The 20134-nt window shown below is 48.2% G+C and overlaps 1 protein-coding gene across 2 annotated transcripts; it reads left to right on the top strand.

Annotated features, from left to right (window-relative positions):
• Window positions 1-1121: 1121 nt before the first annotated feature.
• On the top strand, window positions 1122-17411 carry UBAP1L (ubiquitin associated protein 1 like). 2 transcript variants are annotated; one of them, XM_057719830.1, is made up of 5 exons: window positions 1122-1964; window positions 6836-7534; window positions 9750-9917; window positions 15408-15509; window positions 16480-17411. In XM_057719830.1, the coding sequence occupies exons 1-5, from the start codon at window positions 1845-1847 to the stop codon at window positions 16612-16614; spliced, it is 1224 nt and encodes a 407-aa protein (XP_057575813.1). In that variant the 5' UTR covers window positions 1122-1844; the 3' UTR covers window positions 16615-17411. The 2 variants fall into 2 exon arrangements, with proteins under 2 accessions (XP_057575813.1, XP_057575812.1); XM_057719829.1 differs by having other exon boundaries at window positions 9711-9917.
• The last annotated feature ends 2723 nt before the right edge of the window (window positions 17412-20134 follow it).

Raw genomic sequence — 20134 nt, 5'->3', positions numbered from 1 at the left:
GCAATTGATCCAGACCACTTATTAAAAAGACCTTCATTTTCCTACTGCTTTGCAGGGCCAGTTTTGTCATAAATCAAGGATGCATACATGTGTGTATCTGTTTCTATTGGTCTCTTTGTAAGCTCTCATGTCAATACCACACTATATTAATTGCTTTCACTTTAAAGTAAATCTTGACATCTGACAGTAAAAATCTTCAACTGTGTTGCTTCTTCTTCATGATTATCTTGGCTTTTCTTGGCCCTTTGCATTTTATTTAAATTTTAGAATTAGTTTGCCAGTTACACCAAAAATGTGGTGGAATTTTGATACATGGGATCTATAAATCAATTCAGGGAGAACTGATACATTTACAATATTGAGTCTTACAAGCCATGAACATGGTATGTTCCTCCATTTAATCTAGTATTTTATAGTTTTCTGTGTAGAGGTCTTATATATCTTGTCTTAGACTGAGTCCTAGGTAATTAATGCTAATATAAATGGTATCTTTTAAAAATTTTAATCTCTAATGAAAAAATTTTTTAATTTTTATTTTATATTGGAGCACAGTTGATTAAAAATGTTGTGTTAGTTTCAGGTATACAGTAAAGTGATTCAGTATACATATACGTGTATCTATGCTTTTTCAAATTCTTTTCCCATTGAGATTATTACAGAATATTGAGCAGTATTCCCTGTGCTATACAGTAGGTCCTTGTTGGCTATCTATTTTAAATATAGCAGTGTGTATATGTCAATCCCAAACTCTAATGAAAAATTTTAAAGATAACATTTATATGGTTTGTTGTGTGTATGTAGAGATACAATTGATTTTTGTATATTGACCTTGTACAAAGACCTTACTAAATTACCTTACTCTTCTTCTGGCTTTTCTATATATAAATATGTCATCTAGAAATAATGGTGGTTTTGTTTCTTTCCAATCCTTATACTTTTGTTTTATTTTTTCCCTCTCTTTTTGCACAGGCTGGTTCCTCCAGTGCAGTGTTGAACAAAGAGATGGCGTCTCTGTCTCATCTCCAATCTTGGGGATATCTTTTAACATTTCGCCATTAAGTGGGATGTTTGCTCTAGACGTTTTAGAGCTATTTCTTGTTAGGTTAAGGAAATTCCCTTCTATTCTTAAGTTGCTAAAAAGTGTTTGTTTATTGTTTGTTAAAATCATGAACAGATATTACTTTTATCAGGTGCTTCTTCTGCATCTATGGAGATAGATAAGTATACACTTTTTCATTTTTATTCTTTTGATATTTATCTTTATTCCCATTGATTAATTTTGGAATGTTAAGGCAGTCTCTCATTCCTGAAAGAAATTCAACCTGACAGTGTTGTATTTTTCTATCCATAATTATTTTCGATAAGATTTTTGCATTTATGTTCATGAGATTTCAGCCTCTAATTTTCTTGTCAGGTTTGGTATTAAGGTGATGCTGAAATCAAAACAAGTTAGGACACATTCCTGCTTTTCTTCTTTTCTGGAAGAGTTCACGTAATTTGATATTTCTTTCTTAACCATTTGGGTGAAAACTCTCAATGAAATGCTTTAGAACTAGGGTTACAGACCATGTTTTGGGAAACAGTGGTCTAGAGAGAAAGACTTAAATGTGAACTAGTCAATTGCTGTCAGTTTGAATACTCTTGTTTTTATTCATTTCCTCCCTTACGCAGCACCGGTCACTTCACCTTTTCCTTCCTGGCTGTGTGCGGCTCAGCAAAGTCACTACACAGGAGAGCAGTGAGCCATTTGAGGCCTGAGCCTGGTCCTCAGGGATTCTCTCTCTCACTGCCACCAGGAGGCCTGCCCCAGCCCTGCTCAGCCATCTCCACACTCCTCTGACAGAATGAATGCCCTGGATGGTGTCCCCTTCAAGGTGCCCAAGGGCTTTGTGATAGGCACAGAGCCCCTCCCTGCGCCAGAGCTCAGTGTCCCAGACTGCAGGGAGCTTCTGCTGGGTTCTATGGTAAGTGTATCTCTCTGGCTGTCTTCTCATCCCTGGGTCTGGGGCTCTGACGCTGAGCCCCATGAGGTCTCTTGTTCCTTGATTTTAAATGGCAGCTAGTCCTGTGCTGGTATATTCTAGGAAGTTTGGAAGTAACCCAAGAGGAAAAGACATTTCATGAAGAAGTCTAGTGACCTGGTGATGGGGGCTATTTAGTGGGTCTTATTTCAAGTTTAGAATAACTGGAAGGTTGCCTATAAGCAGTGACTGAGAGTCATAGCAAGGATGCTCCAATTCCTCTCTTCTCTATCAGCCTGTTGCCAGATCTAAAATTCCACAATTAGAGCCACTCCGTTGGGCTAAGATACTATCTCCAGAATCCTCCATTAAAATGCAGACAGTTACATGGGACACATCAGAAAGGATTATTGTTCCACAGACCCAAAGCACATCTACCCTGGGGGGCACCCTTGAAGTACCCTTGCCCCATGGCTCACACACTGGGATATGCACCCAAGTGTATATGGTGGTATCACATACCCTCAGGATAAACATGATTACCTAACTTCCAAGTGAGTCAAATTTACTTGAAGATTTAGGAGGAAACCTATTATATTTATATTATAACACAGGTAACATCATGGGGTAGAAGGCAAAATTCACATAAATTTTAAAAAATGAAAGAAAAGGATTGCAAAGAACTGTGGAGCTGGTGTTGGGGTCTCTTAGGACTGAGTCCTCAGGCTCTTGTGTGCTTATTCAGCACTGTCTGTGGGCTACTTTGTAGGGAAGTTTGAGGATCTAGTTCAGCTCTCACTCACTTTGCACATGAGGAAACTGAGGCTCAGAGAAGGGTCCAAAGATAGTGGCAGTGGCGGGACTAAAACCCAGGTCCTCACTCCAGACCATTTCATGATGGCTAAGAGAAAGATTGGAACATGAGAGACATTGGATAGATAATATTCGTGGGCAAACAAACAAAAAAATGGGTTGTGGGAAGTGAGGTGCAGAGAGCATAGTGCAGGAAGGAGAGGCTTGGGGAGGGTCAGGTAGAGAGGCCTGAGTCGCCTGGGGGCACTCAAGGAGCAGGAGACTCATCTGCAGACCCTGGAGCTGCACATAAGCTCCTTAGGACCCAGAACAGAAATAAGTTTTGTAAAGTCCAGAGCACAGTGTCCAGGGGCCCACGCTCCGTGGGGCAGGAGCTCTCACGCTCCCCAGGCAGCCTGTGCTGTGGGCCCTCCCTCTGGCAGTAGGGCCTATACTGTCAGGAAGAGGAACTTGCTTTACTAAGCTCCAGTGGAGGTAGACTATCACAACCTTTCCCTCTCTGCTGAGCTCAAGCCAAACTGGGAAGAGGCTGCTCTGAAGGTTACTTCTCTCAGAAGCAGAAATGGGCACCCTTCTGCCAAGTCTATATCTAGTGTCCTAGGCCACGTGCTGGCCCTGGCACTGCCTCCTGTTCTCAGGGTGGGCATCTGTACTCCCTTGAGCCTGTTTCCTTTCCTGAGCCTCCATTTCTTTTCCTGCTGTGGCAAGCTACCAAAGAGAGAAGCATGAGACTCCAAGTATGATTTACAGCCTTCCAAGGGTACTGGTCAGTCTTTCAAGTTAACTGGGCTGTATTCCCAGAGTTTAGAACTTGAAACACATTTTCCCATAGCAACAATGTTATAGATAGTGGTTAGATTACCAGATGAAACTGTAGTGGCCTAAAGGGAAAAAAAAACAGCTACCATTTATTGAGCACCTGCTATGCACCAGCCCCATGCTAGGTGCTCTTTATACCTTCACTCTTCTCTCTCATTTTTATGACCCTTTTAGCAGGTGGGTGTTCCTTCCCTATGGCACAGGAGACCAAAGTTCCCACCCAGGTGACCAACAGAGTCTATGTGGCTTGTGAGTGACACAGCCAGGACTCCAACATGAGTCCGTCAGACCCCGAAGCCCACGTCCACCCCCCTGCACTCTACTGCCTTCCCAAGGAGGCTCAGCAAGTCTGTGTTTTTTTGTTTTATCATAGTTTCCCTTTAATTAGAGTTAATTTCCCTTTTGGCAATTAAATTTTTTTAGAGAGAAAATACATTCACACAGTTTGAAATGAAATATATATGTGTGTGTGTGTATATATATATATATTTATATGTATATCTATGTATATATAGGTATAGAGCAAGGGTCAACAAACCTTTTCTGTACAGGGCCCAATAGTGAAAACTGGCAATTACTCCACACAGCTGTTGTAGGGAGAAAGGGCCATACATATTACAGAAGGGAGTGGATGGGTATGGCTGTGTTCCAATAACACTTTCTTTATAAAAACAAGGTTGGAGCTAAGTTTGGCTCCCAGGCAGTTTGCCTACCCTGAAAGAATGAAAAGTCTTCCACTGACACCTTCCCCTCCGTCCTGTCCCCACCCTGCTGGTAACCTCTGTTACTCATTTTTTAAAGTGTATTCTTCCAGAGATTCCTGTGTGTGTATATACAAGCAAATACAGCTGTTTCCTCCTTTTTTACACCAGAGGTAGCGTTTTACATACACTGTTCTTCTTGGTTTTTTCACTTAATATATTTTAAGACCTTCCATATTAGTACATAGAAAATTTATTCAGTTTGTTTTTCACTGCATAGTACTGCATTAAATGGATACATTGTATTGTATTGAATGAATCCCCTCTTGATGAACACCTAGGTTCTTCCCAGTCTTTTGCCATTACAAACAATGCTGCAGGGAAGGACTATATGCGGATGTCCTTTCAAATTGAAGTATATTTCCAAATTGCCCTCCATAAGGGTTATACTGATTTACATCCAACCAGCACTCAGGGCCTATACCTCAGCTCCACTCCGCAACAGAGAGTCATCAGATGGCTCTTTGCCCAGGCATAGGCAAATGGTATCTCAGTGTAGTTTTATTTTGCCTTTCTCTCATCATGAGTGAGGTTGAGCAGCTTTTCATGTGTTTAAGAGCCATCTGTATTTCTTTTTCTGTGGACTGTCCATATCTTTTGTCTACTTCCCTATTGGGATGTTGGTCTTTTTCTTATCTATTTCTAGGCACTCTTATATTAGTCTGTGTTATCAGTGCTGTCTTCCCCCCAGTTTGTCATTTGCCTTTGACCTTGCTTATGGGTGTATTTGCCATGCAGATTTTCACATGTGCATGTGTGTACTTTCATGGCTTCTCAATTTCAATTCAGAGTGAGAAATGTTTTCCCCACTTAAGGTTATAAAGGATTTCTCTCCTTTATACTTTTATGGTTTCATTTCATACAACTGAATTTTGATCCTTTTGGAATTCATCCTCGTGTATGATGTGAGAATGGATCCAACTTTATTTCGGCTAACACCATTTATTAACCAGCTCCTCTTTTTCCCATTGCTTGAGATGCCACCTCATTATTTACTAAAGTCCTATGGATATTAATGTCTATTTCTGGACTTTCTGTTCTGTACCTTTAGTTTATCTGTGCCAGTACCTTAGCTTTAATTATTGAGGTTTTATAATATATATTAACAGCTGGTAGGGCCAGTCCCCCTTATTTCTCTTTTTGTTCCCAGAGGTTTTCTGGCTATTCTTATTTGTTTGTTTTTCATATGAACTTTAGAATCATCTTGCTTAGGTTCCACAAATCACAAGTACTGGTTTTTTTAATTGGGTCTTTGGATCCTTTTACCCCCTGATTCCTGCTGACTGTCTCATTACCTCTCAGTCTCTGTCTCTCCGTGACCGCCTCGTCAGTTCTGAAGTCATGTTTTTCCCTCCTCTGTCCTTCACAACCCACTTATTTTGCTCCACTCTCTTTCTCTAACCATTTATTCTGCACACACTTACAAATATCCTCTCAGGGCCAAAACTGCCCTGGGCCCTGAGAATACCAAGAGAAATAAGATACACTCCCCGACCTCAGTCGGGAAGCTGCGCTTGGAACAGCTATGTTCCTCTCCCCAACAGAGGGTCATGTCAGGGGTGGGAGGAGGCAGTGCCTGTCTGCCTTTCTACCTCCCATTTTCCCCACACACACCACTTCCCCCAGCCTTAAGTGACCATCACAGAGCATTGAAATTGCTTTTAAGAATATTTATATTTTTAATGAAGTTTTATATTTCCAGTTCTTAGTTTTAATGGTAGGCAATGGGAATATTTTATTTTTGCCTCATTTATAAACTCTCAATTTAGATGATTTGTGTGGGCTCCAGATTTATTTTTTAGGTGCCTTGATCTGTAGTGGAGAAAGCACTACAGTCAGATGGTCAGAGGAATCCCAGCTCAACCACTCACCACGAATCTGACCGCCAGCAAATTAAATTTTCTGAGACTCATTATGATAATCTGGAAATAGGAATAACCTTAGGACCTACTAAGTAGAGTTCAACAAAGATTAGCGATTTTTACATTTCCTGGGCCCCAAAATAACCTCAGATGGTAGTGAATGGGATGGGGGCAAGCGCTACTCCATAGACAGGTTTGTGCGCCTGAGCCTGCAAGGCTAACTGCTCAGTGGCAAACGGTGCTTAATGCAGGTGAAAGCTTCTTTCCTAAGAGCAAGTTTTGTTGGAGAAATTTTTTAAGCTGCTGTTGTTCAACTATATACTGGATGGCAAAAGGACTTAGGTATTTGATTTCACTACGTTTCATTCTGTTAACCTGTTCCTCACTTAGTCCTTCCTGCAGAGTTTGCCATTAAATTGTTATTGCTATCCTTTCACCCCAGTGCTAGCTAAAACCGAGGGTGAGGGTAGCTTGCGGTGAATGCCTGGGGCTTACGATTAGAGGCTGTCCAGGCCTGGCGAGTCTATGGCTGAATAGGTTCCCAGGAGGCCGGGATGTACGGGTGAGCCCCTGGGCCCTGGTCTGCCTGGCGGAGCCTCACATGGCCTTCTCTCCTTAGCATGACTTCAGCCTGGAGAGGAGGACGCTCTTCTGGGTGGAGGCTGTCGTCCGGGGACCCTGCCCGGTCCAGTGCGATGCCCCGGGGGCAGCTTCAGCCCCTCCCGCCTGGCTCTTGCTGGTCAGTCCCGAGCAGGGGCTGGAGCCCATGCCTGCCGCAGCCCAAGGTTCTGAGGCTGGACCCCAGGAGCGTCCTGAGGAAGACGAGGGGGTGGAGGAGGACCAGGATGAGGAAGAAGCCTCCTCTGGGGTGGAGGAAGAGCTGGACGCCTGCAGCCCCCAGCCCAGCTCCCCGGCGAGCCCCAGCCTGGGTCAACACCGCTGCTCGCTGGACGTGCTGCGCGGCGTGAGGTCGGAGCTGGCCGGGGCGCGGCGGCGGCTCTCCGAAGGCCGGCTGGCCGCCCGGCCTCGCAACCTCCTGCACCGCATCCGCCACCGAGCTCTGAGCCTCTGCCCCGGCCCCGCGCCAGCCCTGGGCCCGGTGCCCCCGCTCCCCAGCTCCCCGACGCCGCCCCGGGGCCCCGAGCCACCGCTCCCCAGCACCCCTGCGCTGCCCCGGGGCCCCGAGCCACTGCTCCCCAGCACCCCGGCGCCGCGCCGGGGCCCCGAGCCACCGCTCCCCAGCACCCCTGCGCTGCCCCCGCGGCCGTCCACGGCCGGCGCCAGGCCCCCGCTGCGGAGCCACAAGCCCATGGTCGCGGTAAGGAACCTGCCCCTTTGCTCAGCAGTGAGGCCCCCACAGTCTGGGTCCCCAGCTTGGTTCGACGCCTTGGTCCCCTCCTCTTCGCTCTCCTCCTCCCTACCTGCTCTCACCTGGCCCTATACCATGCTGTCCTTCCCGCGGCCCTTTGCCTAGAATATTCCTGGCTCAGAGGTCCCAATCCCTCTGTTTCTCACTGTGCCGTCTTTGCTTCTATTAGGGCGCATGTCACAATAATTGTAATTATCCAGTATCTGCCTGTCTCTTCCAATAGAATATGAGGTCTTTTAGGGCAGGGATTGAATAGCATTTATTTTTGTTTCCAGAGCACCCAACAGCACACTTGGCCCGTAGGGGGTGCTCAATGAATGTCTGTTGAATCCATGAATGTGGCTCAACTCTAGGGCTTCCCACCGGGCAAGGCTTGCTGTAGGATGGGTGAGCTGAAGGCTCAATCAAGGAACACTCACTGTACGGTTACTTCCTGCAAGAGACTGGATTGGAAGAAACAAAGTCAAAAGCACAGGACAAGGAGAGTTGGGCAAGGCAGTGTGAGACAAGACAGCACTATGCAGTGGGAGGAATCAGGTATTGAGCGAGAGGTGAGGGTTGCTGCAGGCTGGGAAGGCTTCAGGACAGAGGATGTGCACCAAGAAGAACTGGGAGCAGATATGAACATACGGTGAAACCAATAAAGCTTAAGCCTCTAGCCCCTCACTTAGCTCCTTCCAAGGCCTTGTCCATAGTTTTATATCCATAACTGTGTCTTTTTTCTTTAAATGGTCCAAACTGTGTAAGTATCCATAAAACCTGAATCTGGAGCAGATGGGGTCAGTCAGGATTAGTAGCAGGAGGTGGCAGTCAGGCACAGCTGCCTGCCCCCCAGAAGCTCCACAGTCAGGCCAGGAGATGCAACAGGCCAAGGTGAAATGACATCCAAATGACAGACTCAAGCTCTGGCTTTTCCCAGTCACTGGTGTGTGAGCTTAGGCAAGTCACTGAACTGCTCTGAGCCATCCCTTCTCTGCCTTTAAGTGGGCAGCAACCCCTCACACAGTTATTTAGAGTGAACAGAGAAGAGGCTGTGTAAACTGCACAGGCCACACCCACATCATGGACTAGATGCTGATACCAGGAGGGCTCTTCCCTGGTCCTTATTAAATTTAACTCTAGCAACAACTCTGTAGGCGGTTGAAGGGGAGGGATGGGGGCAGGTAAGGCAGCTGTTCTATAGAGGAGAAAACTGAGGCAGAGAGCAGCCAAAAGTCTTTTTCAAGGTCACAAAAGTAGATTCAAATCCTAAGATTTGCATGTTTTTAACCTGGAGGTAAAGAGCAGCTACTAGGATAAGGTCATGTCAGGGAAAGACCTAAGATGAGGACAGGTGGGGAATTCACATGTCACACACACTCTGCTCCAGGAGCCAGGGAAGCAGGTAGGCTTTTCTTGGGGAGGAAGGGACAGGGCAGCATGCTCAGGGTTAGCAGATGGATGCTTCTTCACAGGAGATGGATTGGGGTGATGCCAGCCAAATCAATTGAAGTGCCTTCAAGCTACCCTCCTTAGTCCAGGGTTGTGTGGGTTTCCCCAGCACCATAGCTGTATCCAGTTCCTACCCTGCTCCATGCCTGGCCAAGCCCCAGCCCAGCCAAACTCAAGAAGGAGGGTCCGGCTGGGAAGATACCCCTGCATCCCCTCACTAAGGTGTGGGGTAGAGAACCCTGGATTTGAGTCTGAGTAGGGTTCAGTTCCCAAAAGTGTGTTGCTTACCAGGTCATTAACTTTTCTGCACCTTGACTTCAATATCTGGAAAATACAGTAGAATGAGCCTATCATATTTCTCTTTCAGTGTTGTTCTAAGCAATATTATCATCTACTCTCAGTTTCTGTATGCCTGGCCTTTTGCTAATCACTTTTCTCACCTTGTCTTATTTAAGCCTTGTAACAACCCTGCAAGGTATCTGGTACGACTGCATCCATTTTACACATAAGTAAACTGAGTAAACAGTAGAGAGCTGGAATCTGAACCCAGGTCTGTAGGACTCCAAGCTTCTCACAATATTATTCCCTACACTCTGTAGAGAAGGTGGTACATAAAGGCACCTTTGAAAATGTCCTGCCCAGCCAGGTGTCACCTCCAGTGGTAACTGACACACCCATCTGGTCTGTGTTTCAGTCCCTCAATCCGTACACCTGCCTGCCACCTCCTGGGCAGGTGCCCCAGCCTCTCGCCACCCACAGATTGCACCCTGATTCTGCTGACTTGCTGTCTGCCCTGAGCCAGGAGGAGCAAGACCTCATCGGGCCAGTGGTCGCCCTGGGTTATCCCCTTCACAGGGCCATCGTGGCTCTGCAGAAGACGGGGCGGCAGAGCCTAAGCCAGGTGAGTGAGGGACCCAGAGCTGGAAGGCTGTGGACCTGGAACCAGCCACATTGAGGGGCCACGTTATTTTAATCTTCAACTTGAAGATATTTTGTGTTTTTCTCTAGAGGCAGAATTTCAGCTTGGAATTAATTGTTGTGGGTTGTGAGCAAGTTTCTAGACCCTAATGCTACCATCTCCATAGGAGTTTATCAGGAATCCCCATGCCTACTTGGGGAGTTTCAATATTCTACTCCTGTCCAAGTCTTTGCCCCAAATACAGAGGACTGGAGCTTTGGCCAGCCACGAATCTCTCCAGAGCTGCCCAATAACACTTTCTGCAACAGGAGAGATATTTCATACCTGTGTTATCCAATACAGTAGCCGCTAGCCATATGTGGTTACTTGGAATGTGGCTAGTGTTACTGAGAATTGTAATTAATTAAAATTTAATTTAAATAGCCACATGTGGTTACTGGCTACCATATTGGATGGCACAGCTCTAACCACTTCCCCCAACAGTTTATCCATACCCATATCCATCCCTCTCTCTTTCTGGCTATCCATGCATCAACCTAGTCGCCAGTATTTGCTGGGCACTTTGCTGGGTGTTTAGACGCAGCTAGGAGCTATGGGGAAAACCAGTATTATAGTTGGGTTCCTCAGGAAGCAGACTCCAGTGGAGTTTGGCATACGGGATATTTATTAAGGAGACCCTTGGGAACAACTCCTGGGGAAGGGAAAGGACAGAAGCAAGAATGTGTAGAGGGAGAGGTTGAGCTTTGTAGACCCAGTTACAGCCAACCCCATAAATATGGCCCCTCAGAGGTGTCCTAATTGGCGATGAGATGGTCAGGACTTCATAACTCTGCCTCAAACAGCCACTGGATGTGGGAAGAAGGTGACTTGAGAGAAGCGATTCTCTGCAGCTAAGGCTGTCCCTATAGGGACAGATAGCTGATGGTGTCTCCCAGTTCTCCCAGCAGCTGCAACAAGACCCTCAAGGAAGGCGTATCTGGAAGGTGTACCTCAGAATCTACCCCACCCAGGTTCTATTTTTAAAGAATTCACTTACTGGAAGAAAAGTGGACACAATGAGGACACTCCAAAGGTAGCACTCCAAGCTGCTCTAATATTTGGGAGCAGGTCTTGAGCCCCAGTACAAGCCAAGATTGTGAGAGCACCTGCAGGAGAGTGGCAGCCCCTGAATTGCCAAAAGAGAGGTGCTGATGAGAAGATGCCTGGGAGCAGAAGGGATGTGCGCGTTGCAGGGGTGTTTCCGTTATCTAGTGCTGTGTGACCGTCACCCCAGCATTTAGTGGCTGAATACTAAACCCTTAGTTTGCTCGTGATTCTCTGGGTTGGCAGTTTGGGGTGGGGGCAGCTGGGTATTCTTTTGCTGGTTTCACCTGGGGTCTCTCATATGGCTACAGTTTGGTGACTCGGCTAGAGCTGAATAGTCTAGGATGGCCTTGATCACAGTCCAGTGGTTGGTGATACTTGTCACCTGGGCCACATATCTCCAGCAAGCTAGCCCACTTGGTTCCAAGGGAACAGGAGTGAAAGCTGCAAGGTCTCTTGAGGTTGAAATTATACAGCCATGTCTGCCTTATTCTGTTGGCCAAAACATGTCATAGACTAGACCAGACTAAAAAGGTGGAAAAATAGACTCCACCTCTTGATGGGAGAAGCTGCAGAGGGTATATGACTGTTCTTAATCTATCACAGGGAGATTTCAGTGATCAAGAAAGGCTTCATGGAGGTGTCAAGCCTTGAGCTGGACTTTAAGGATGGATAAGATCTGAATTTGAAGGAAGGAGAAGAGATGATTTTCCAGGCAGGAGAAACAGTATGCACAAAGGAGTAGAGACAGGAAGGGCTTGGGGGGCCCTGATCCAACAGTCTCGCTGAATGCATGAGGCAGGCTGGTGGGAGGTAAGACAGGGAGGGGAATGGAGGGCAGATTAAGGGTGCCTTGAAGACTGGGCTGAGAATTTTCTCAGTGACCCAGTAGCAAAAGGGAGGCATGGAAGGATTGTGAGCAGAGCAGGAGGTAACATTGAATCCCATTGCCTGAACCCATTCCGCTGCCTGAATGTAATATCCCCTTTTGCGTTGCTTTCTACACATCAGGGCTCTTTGTGGTTGGAAAGCTGGGCCACAAGTATTAAAATATCCCAGGGGAGTTGGCGCGTTTTCCTTTCTCCTGTCTCTGCCCCACCACCATCAGAGGGCTTGGACACTCTCTCCGTAATCACTGATGACTGCCATATGTTGAGTCCCTGAGGTCCAGAGCTGCCTGCTCCTTGGTGAGGGAGTGACAGAAGGAGAGTAACTCAAACAAGAACCAGAGCGGGATGTGTTGCTGCAGGTTGAGGAGGTGGGAAATGCACCTGGTCCTCCTTCCCACCCACTCCTGCTTCTGTTCTACTCAGTTCTTCAGTCTATGCCTTGTCCTAGAGGAAAACTTTCAACATAGTGACCCCCACATGGCTAACATGGTGGGGGAGTTGGCAGGGGTACTGCTAATATATACTGAGCACCTTTGTGCTAGTCCCTCAATCCGAGAGTATTCATTTAGGTCTTCTCATTCCTGCAAGGTTGCTTTTACTGTTCCCACTTTGCAGATGAGGAAACTGAGGCCAGGGAGGTTCCTATAACCAGTCAATGGCAGCACCAGGGTGGAGGCCAGGCTGGTTTGATTCTGAATCTTTGTTGCACAGTGCTTTTCTTTCATTTTCTGTGTGAGAACCTTTCAGAGCAGCACCTTAAGCTGCTCTGAGATTTAAGAGTAGATCTAAAGTTGCCGCCACCTTCGACTCCTGCTGAAAAGCTGGGACCTTGGCCAAGAAGCTGTGCAGGAGGGTTGTGAGGGGCCAGACCCTTGGTGGGGACTCTGACATGCCCCCCCAGCTTCCCCAGACCCTGTGACAAGGCTGAGGTCTCAGCCCATGACTGCGGGGGTCTGAAGGGCACTGGCCTCCCTGTGGGTGGGCTGGGAGATTCTCACTGCGTCAGGAACGCTGTGTTTCCAGACGTAGACTGACCACCTGCCTGGTGGGCCTTCCCCTAGTGAGCAGTCAGGGGCCAGGCCCTAAGAGGTGGGCCTGGAGGGCAATTGGACGACTTCATCTGTCCTCCTACAGCAGGTTAGTATTCCTCTGTGTTCTATGAAGCTCCACCATTAACTGGGCATCTCCTTTGGGTTCACAGTCCTTCTCCCTTTGAAAAACAAACACTACAGCAAATCCTTTTTGGTCAGAGATGAGGGACACATGAGAGAGGGTATCAGGTGATGGAGACAGGGCCCTTGGAAGAAACAGGAAGAGTGGGAGAGATACAGAAGATAAGCTTCGTCCATCACTCCTTCCTTCCTTCCTTCCTTCCACAAGGATCCAAGTGCCCACTGACTGCCTGCAGGACAGGTATGGGTGGCATGTGTGAGGGTCCATAGGCCAGGCCCAGTCTTGCCATGGGACTCTAGGCACATCAGGTTCCCTCTTTGAACCTCACTTACCCCATTCACAGAATGGAGGGGAATATGGGGGTCCCATCCTGTGGTCTCACCCTCACCTACCCTGGGGCCTGAGATAGGCCTGGCAACTAACCAAGCATCAGAATCCTTACAAATGTAGATTCTCAGGACCTATGCAGCAGGGTCCCAGTCAGTGGCTCTGGAGTGGGCCCAGGGGCCTGTCATTTTTAAAAATCTGCAGATGGTTCCGATATGCAGCCTGGCTTGGGTCTGCTGGTATGGACTGAGTCAGAGATTCTCAACCTTGGCTGCACACGAGAATCACCTGGCAGGCTATAAAAATCCCAGTGGCCAGGCTGCCCCTGCCCAGTCATATCCGGGCCTCTGGAGGTGAGCATCAGCAATTTATGGGGAGTGACACTGAGGCACCAGTGGTTTTAAATCTCCCAGGGAGCCGCAGTCAGCACCAGGCCGAGAACCTTTGCTGTGGATGAAGCAGGAGGTGAAGGGAGCATTCCCCGCCTGCCCTGCCCCTGTTTTCACCTCTGGAAACCCTGTCTACTTTCAAGCTAGCTCAAAGCCCCTCCTCTAGCAGCTGGCCCCCCGATGGACAAGGCACTGGCCAAGAGGTCAGGTGATCTGGGCCCTAGTCCTGGGACCCTGGGCAAGCCACCCACCCTGCCTGGACCTCAGTTTCCTCAACTGTGCAAGGAAACCTTGGTTGGGTGGTTTTCAAAATGGGCTCAGAGCAAGGTCCCTGGGGTGGGGGCGCTGGACTCTGGGCTTCCTCCACCTCCTGCCCCCAGTTCTCCCAGAGCAGCTTCAACCTTACCCTGTTGCTGTTGAAGCCCCCTGGTGCTTGGACAGTTCAGAAGCTAAAATAGTTTGAAAACCATTAGTCTATATGATGCGTGTTTTCTGCCCAGTTCTGAAGGTCTGCAGAAACCCGACCTGTTTCTCCTCCACTTATACCCATAATTCTCATCATCTGGAGCCTTCGTTTGGCACTGACTCCCTATAAATCCTGCTTTGATCTGCCTGGCACGCATGTTTTCCTGTATCTGGTTTATCTCCCCCACTGAGCTGTGAGCTCCCGGAAGGTAGTTCTTAATTCATTTTATAAACACGGCATACATTTATTGAGCTCCTTCTGCCTGCCTGCCACGCTGGGTGCTAGGGACACAGTGGTGAACAACAACTCCTCTCTCGTGAAACAAAAAGTTAGTGGATGGGAAAGCTGAGCAAGACAGTAGAGCAGTTACAAAGCTGTCTGTGAGGGGAAGCGTGGGGTGCTGTGGGAGCGCCTGGTGGAGACGGGGGTGGGGAGAGGCTCCCCAGGGATGAGGAGTGAGGCTGGCCTTGGCTGTGGAGCCGAGCCGGACGTGCAGGAGTCTGGGGGTGCTGAGGGAGCAGCTGAGACTGCTGACAGAGGCGAGCAGGGCTTTGAACCTGGGGTGGGAGGCAGCACTTTATCCTGAGGGCAAAAGTAGCCCCTGATGACTAAGCAGGGAGTGGCTGGAAGCGCGTTCAGCCCTGTGGGTGCTCCTCTGGCCCTTCCCCTCTCCTGCACCAGTGCAGGACTGTTGCAGACTGGGGCCCATGGAGCCCTGGGTGGCAAAGATGTTAGGTGTCGGGGGTGGAGGGGTGGGTACACAGGCGGGTGCTCATCAGGGAGGGTGGGCAGGCTGGGTGGGTGGTGGGTAGACACCCATGTTTCTGAGGCCTGGCCCATTCCCAGGCCCACTTAGGTTCTGGGAACACCTTGGGCCACGCCGACAGCCCTCTTCCTGTGTTCCAGCCCCCAGCTTGGGACCATTGGTGAGGCTTTGCTGTCCATCTGTCCCCAGGGGAGGCCTCTGACCCTCTTCTGTTGGCTCATGGGTCTCTGGGGCCACCCTGGCTGTGGCAGGTAGCCCAGTCAGCCTGGCCCTGAGCTCAGCCTTAATGAGGCCCTTGGGTGCCTCCGTCAGCCCATCTGCTGCCCCTGCCACTCCTCTTACCGTGCATCCTTCCCTCTGTGCCCCTTTCCGGCCCAGTTTCTCAGCTACCTAAGCGCCTGTGACCGGCTGCTGCGACAGGGCTATGAAGAGGGCCTGGTGGACGAGGCCATGGAGATGTTCCAGTTCTCTGAGAGCCAGGTCAGCAGGGCCTCCGGCCGGGGCCCCCGGGGAGGGGAGGTGTGGGGTGCACGCGTGGACCTGGTGTGCAGGGGAGCACTGGTGCCAGAGCCAGCCTGAGGGCTGCAAGAGACAGCCTGCTTGCTCAGCCCTGGGGAGCAGCAGGGAGCCCAGGGAGAGGACACACAGGGAAGGCGAGAGAATCCAAGGGGAAGAGGAAAGGGAAGGAAGGACACAGGAGGGAGGGCTTGAATGTTATTTAACTGAATCAACACAACGGATATTGATTGCCCACTCTTTGTCAGACACCCAGACAGGAGCCGGATAGGTAGCACAACGATGGTTGAACTCTCTGCTCGGGGAGTTTGCCGCCTACCTGGAAATCCAGAACGCCTGCGGCTGTGGTCCCAGTAGGAGGACGTTCTAAGCGCCCGATGAGTGTGACCTGTCCACAATCAGCAGTTGGCCCAGGCAGAGCAGTCTTTACAGAGGCTGAGGGAGGGATGGGAGTGTGGGAGAGAGGCTGAGGAGGAGGTGTGGGGAGAGGCAGGGAAGTTTCCAGCACTGGGGCCGGAGGAAGAAGGCAGGCGGAGGCTGTGTGCTGTGTGAGACCTTGGCAGGGTTTTTGGGGCCTGGACGGAGACCATGCGCTGTGCATCCTCTGGGCACCCTTATGCAGCTTCCTCTTCCTGCCCCAGTGCAGCGCCTGAGCACAGGGAGTCGGGAGTGAGCCGGAGTGGGGAAGGAAAGCCGGGACAGAGAGAGCCGGTGGCCAGGCTGGGGCCTCCTTCCTTGGCACAGGAAGGGGGGTTTGAGCCCATGTCGCTGAGGTACAGGAGAACTACGGGTGTTGCCCAGGATCAGGCTCACCTGTCCTGTGGGGGTCACAGCTTTCAGTGGGTATGTACACTGGGCACCTGGGAAGGGGCTCCCCAAGGCAGAGGCCCAGCCTCACAGCGTCCCCTGCCCCCCTCTGCCTCCCATTCCTCAGGCAGGGGAGTTCCTGCGTCTCTCAGAGCAGTTCAGCGACATGGGCTTCCAACAGGACCGCATCAAGGAGGTGCTGCTGGTCCATGGCAACCGCCGAGAGCAAGCCCTGGAGGAGCTGGTGGCCTGTGCCCAGTAACCCTGGGCGCACCTGGTCCCAATGCCAGACCTGGCGATCCATCCTCACCGTATTATGAGGACCACATAAGAATAACAAAGTGATGTGTGCTCATTGTACAAATGCAAACGATGCCAAGGGTGGGAGTAAATACTGTAGGGGAGGGAAAACTTTACCCGCCTTAGGATTTCAACTGGGGCTCTTTAACAAAATAACAGATTAATAAGAGAAAAATAATGTATTAATGCATGGGGTACACATCTCGCCAGAGAAACGTCAGTGAAAAGCAACTCAAAATAGTTTAGAACTCTGGCTTATCTAGAATCTTTAACAAAAAACAATAAATCTGTAGATAAATGACAGGACAAAGGAAAACAGTTTTGGACTTCCAAGGACGGCAGACTGTATGGGAGGGAACTAACAGAGTAAGGTTTTTTGTAGGTTCCATTGGTACGTTTCTGGGCTGATAAAAATGTCTCCAGAAAAGGAGAACTTATATCCTGCCTTTAAGCAGAAAAGAGGGGAAGGGTAGGGAAAGCTTTTCCTGCATTTGCTGCTTCTTAATTGCCTTCAGCTCAAAATAATTATGTCAAAGAGGCATATTTTGGGGTGACATTCTGGTTTCCTTCAATATCAAAAGAATCAGCTAAAAGAGTTGAACGTGGCTCCTTGTGGGGAGGGGCAGATGGGGGTGCATGGGCAAGGAACTGTGTGTTTTCATATAAGCCGTGTAAAATGACCTATATCTGATTCTTTAAACTATGGGCATTAGTATCTTTGAGTTTAAGAAAATTAAAACAAATAAATGATGTTCAGTTCTCTGGGTCCTGTAGGTTTCTGGTCTTGGTGTGGAAAGAATATCTAACTGTGAGTCAGTAGACCCAGTTCTGATTTTGGTTCTGCTGATGACTGGCTCAAGGCCTCTTTGGGACTAAATTTCCCCAGGATAGGTGGAGTGACTCGCCCTGACTGCTCTCCGTAAGAGTGCCCTGGGGAGTTTGTTGAAATGTCCAAGGTCCCACTCCTGGATAATCTGATTCAGAAAGTCCAGCTTGGCAGGCTGCAGGAATCTGTTTTGTTTTTGTAAGAAGCTCTCTGGAGATTCTTTCTTTTTCTCTTTTATTTTTTAAATTGCTTTTTTGGTTGTTATTGTTGACCCCCTTCACCAATCCACCCCCCCTTCCATCCCCCACCTCTGGCAACCACTAATCTGTTTTTGTATCTATGAGCTTGTTTTTTTGTTTTTGTTTTTTTTCAATATCCCACATATAAGAGAGATCATACAGTATTTGTCTCTCTCTGTCTTATTTATTTCACTTGGCATAATACCCTCAAGGCCCATCCATGTTGTCATAAATGGCAAAATCTCACTCTCTTTTTATGGCTGAATAATATTCCATTGTATATTTACACCACAGTTTCTCTCTCCATGCAGTCATCAATGGACACTTAGGTTGTTTCCGTATGTTGGCTGCTGTAAACAGTACACCAATGAATGTGGGGAGGCAGATGCCTTTGCAAGTTAGTGTTTTTGTTTTCTTTAGATAATATCCAGAAGTGGAATTGCTGGATCATATGATAGTTCTATTTTTAATTTTTTGAGGATCCACCACACTGTTTTCCATAGTCGCTGCACCTATTTATGTTTCCACTAACAGTTCACAAGGGCTCCCTTTTCTCCGCATCCTCTCCAGCATTTGCTGTTTCTTGTCATTTTGATTAATAGTCATTCTGACAGGGGTGAGATGGTATATCATTGTGGTTTTGATTTGCATTTCCCTGATGATTAGTGATACTGAGCATCTTTTTTTTTTTGAGATTTATTTTGTTATTATTTTTAAAATTTTTGGCTACATTGGGTCTTCATTGCTGCACACAGGCTTTCTCTAGTATGGCAAGCAGGGGCTACCCTTTGTTGCGGTGGCTGGGTTTCTCATTGTGGTGGCTTCTTTTGTTGTGGAGCATGGGCTCTAGGTGCACGGGCTTCAGTAGTTGCAGCGCATGGCCTCAGTAGTTGTGGGGCATGGGCTTAGTTGCTCTGCGGTATGTGGGATCTCCTCAGCCCAGGGATCAGACCAGTGTCCCCTGCATCGGCAGGTGGATTCCTAACCACTGCGCCACCAGGGAAGCCCCTGAGCATCTTTTCATGTATATGTTGGCCATCTGTATGTCTTCTTTGGGAAAAATGTCTATTCAGATCTGCCCATTTTTTAATCATATTGTGTATTTTTTTGCTGTCGAGTTGTATGAATTCTTTATATATTTTGGATATTAGCCCCTTTTCAGATACATGATTTGCAAATATTTTCTCTCATTATACAGGTTGCCTTTTCATTTTGTTGATAGTTTCCTTTGCTGTGCAGAAGCTTTTTAGTTTGATATAGTCCCACTTGTTTATTTTTGCCTTTGTTGCTTTTGTTTTGGGTGTCAAATTCAAAAAATCATCATCAAGACCAATGTCAAGGAGCTTACTACCTATGTTTTTTTTTTTAATTAATTAATTTATTTTATTTATTTTATTGGCTGTGTTGGGTTTTCATTGCTGCACACGGGCTTTCTCTAGTTGCGGCGAGCGGGGGATACTCTTCCTTGTGGTGCGTGGGCTTCTCATTGTGGTGGCCTCTCCTGTTGCAGAGCATGGGCTCCAGGCGTGTGGGCTTCAGTAGTTGTGACACATGGGCTCAATAGTTGTGGCTCACGGGCTCTAGAGCACAGGATCAATAGCTGTGGTGCACGGGCTTAGTTGCTCCACGGCATGTGGTATCTTCCTGGGGCAGGGATCGAATCCATGTCCCCTGCATTGGCAGGCAGATTCTTACCCACTGCGCCACCTAGGAAGTCCCTACCTATGTTTTCTTTTAGGAGGTTCATGGTTTCACATCTTACATCAAGTCTTTAATCCCCTTGAGTTAATTTTTGTGTGTGGTATGAGATAATGGTCAAGTTTTATTCTTTTGCATGTGGGTGTCCAGTTTTCCCAACACCATTTATTGAAGAGACTGTCTTTTCCCCATTGTATATTCTTGGCTCCTTGGTTATAAAGTAATTGACCACATATACATGTGGGTTTATTTCTGGGCTCTCTATTCTGTTCCATTGATCTCTGTGTCTGTTTTATGCCAATACCTCTGGGGATTTTTATTCAATGTGATGGGCCCACGGCCAGTGTGTCTGATCTCAGAGCCAGCGATCCGGCTTCTGCTCTCATAGTCTGTGGTCCTATGTCAGGCAGTTTGGGACCAGAGTTGTCTCCAATCACCACAGGCCTAGCTTCTGGAGGTCACCAGGGACTGAGGGGACAAATCGCTGGAGCTGCCCATGACTCAGGCAAGCAGAGGTCAGCAGACAAGACGCTGCTGCCTTTGCCCTTCCCAGCTGCCCTGAGCAATGACCCGCAGCAATCAGCACAGAACCAAAACCTCTCAGCCCCCTCCACCCAACAAACAGGGCTGGACCCAGAGTTGAGGCCCGTAAAAAACACAAGTAAAATCTTGTTTGCATGTGCAGTGAGGACCTCTGGAGGCCTACACAGGCCTGAACA

The sequence above is a fragment of the Hippopotamus amphibius genome, chromosome 2, assembly GCF_030028045.1.
Source record: "Hippopotamus amphibius kiboko isolate mHipAmp2 chromosome 2, mHipAmp2.hap2, whole genome shotgun sequence".
NCBI classification, from domain to species: Eukaryota; Metazoa; Chordata; class Mammalia; order Artiodactyla; family Hippopotamidae; genus Hippopotamus; species Hippopotamus amphibius.
Note: the sequence above shows the minus strand (reverse complement) of the source record. Positions and strands in the feature narration are given on the sequence as shown.

Excerpts from the sequence above, each read along its gene's own strand:
- UBAP1L (XM_057719829.1), top strand. The coding sequence starts at position 1,845 with ATGAATGCCCTGGATGGTGTCCCCTTCAAGGTGCCCAAGGGCTTTGTG. Across the intron at positions 7,535-9,710 it reads GCCACAAGCCCATGGTCGCG|TCCCTCAATCCGTACACCTG; the intron begins GTAAGGAACCTG and ends TCTGTGTTTCAG. Across the intron at positions 9,918-15,407 it reads GGCGGCAGAGCCTAAGCCAG|TTTCTCAGCTACCTAAGCGC; the intron begins GTGAGTGAGGGA and ends TTTCCGGCCCAG.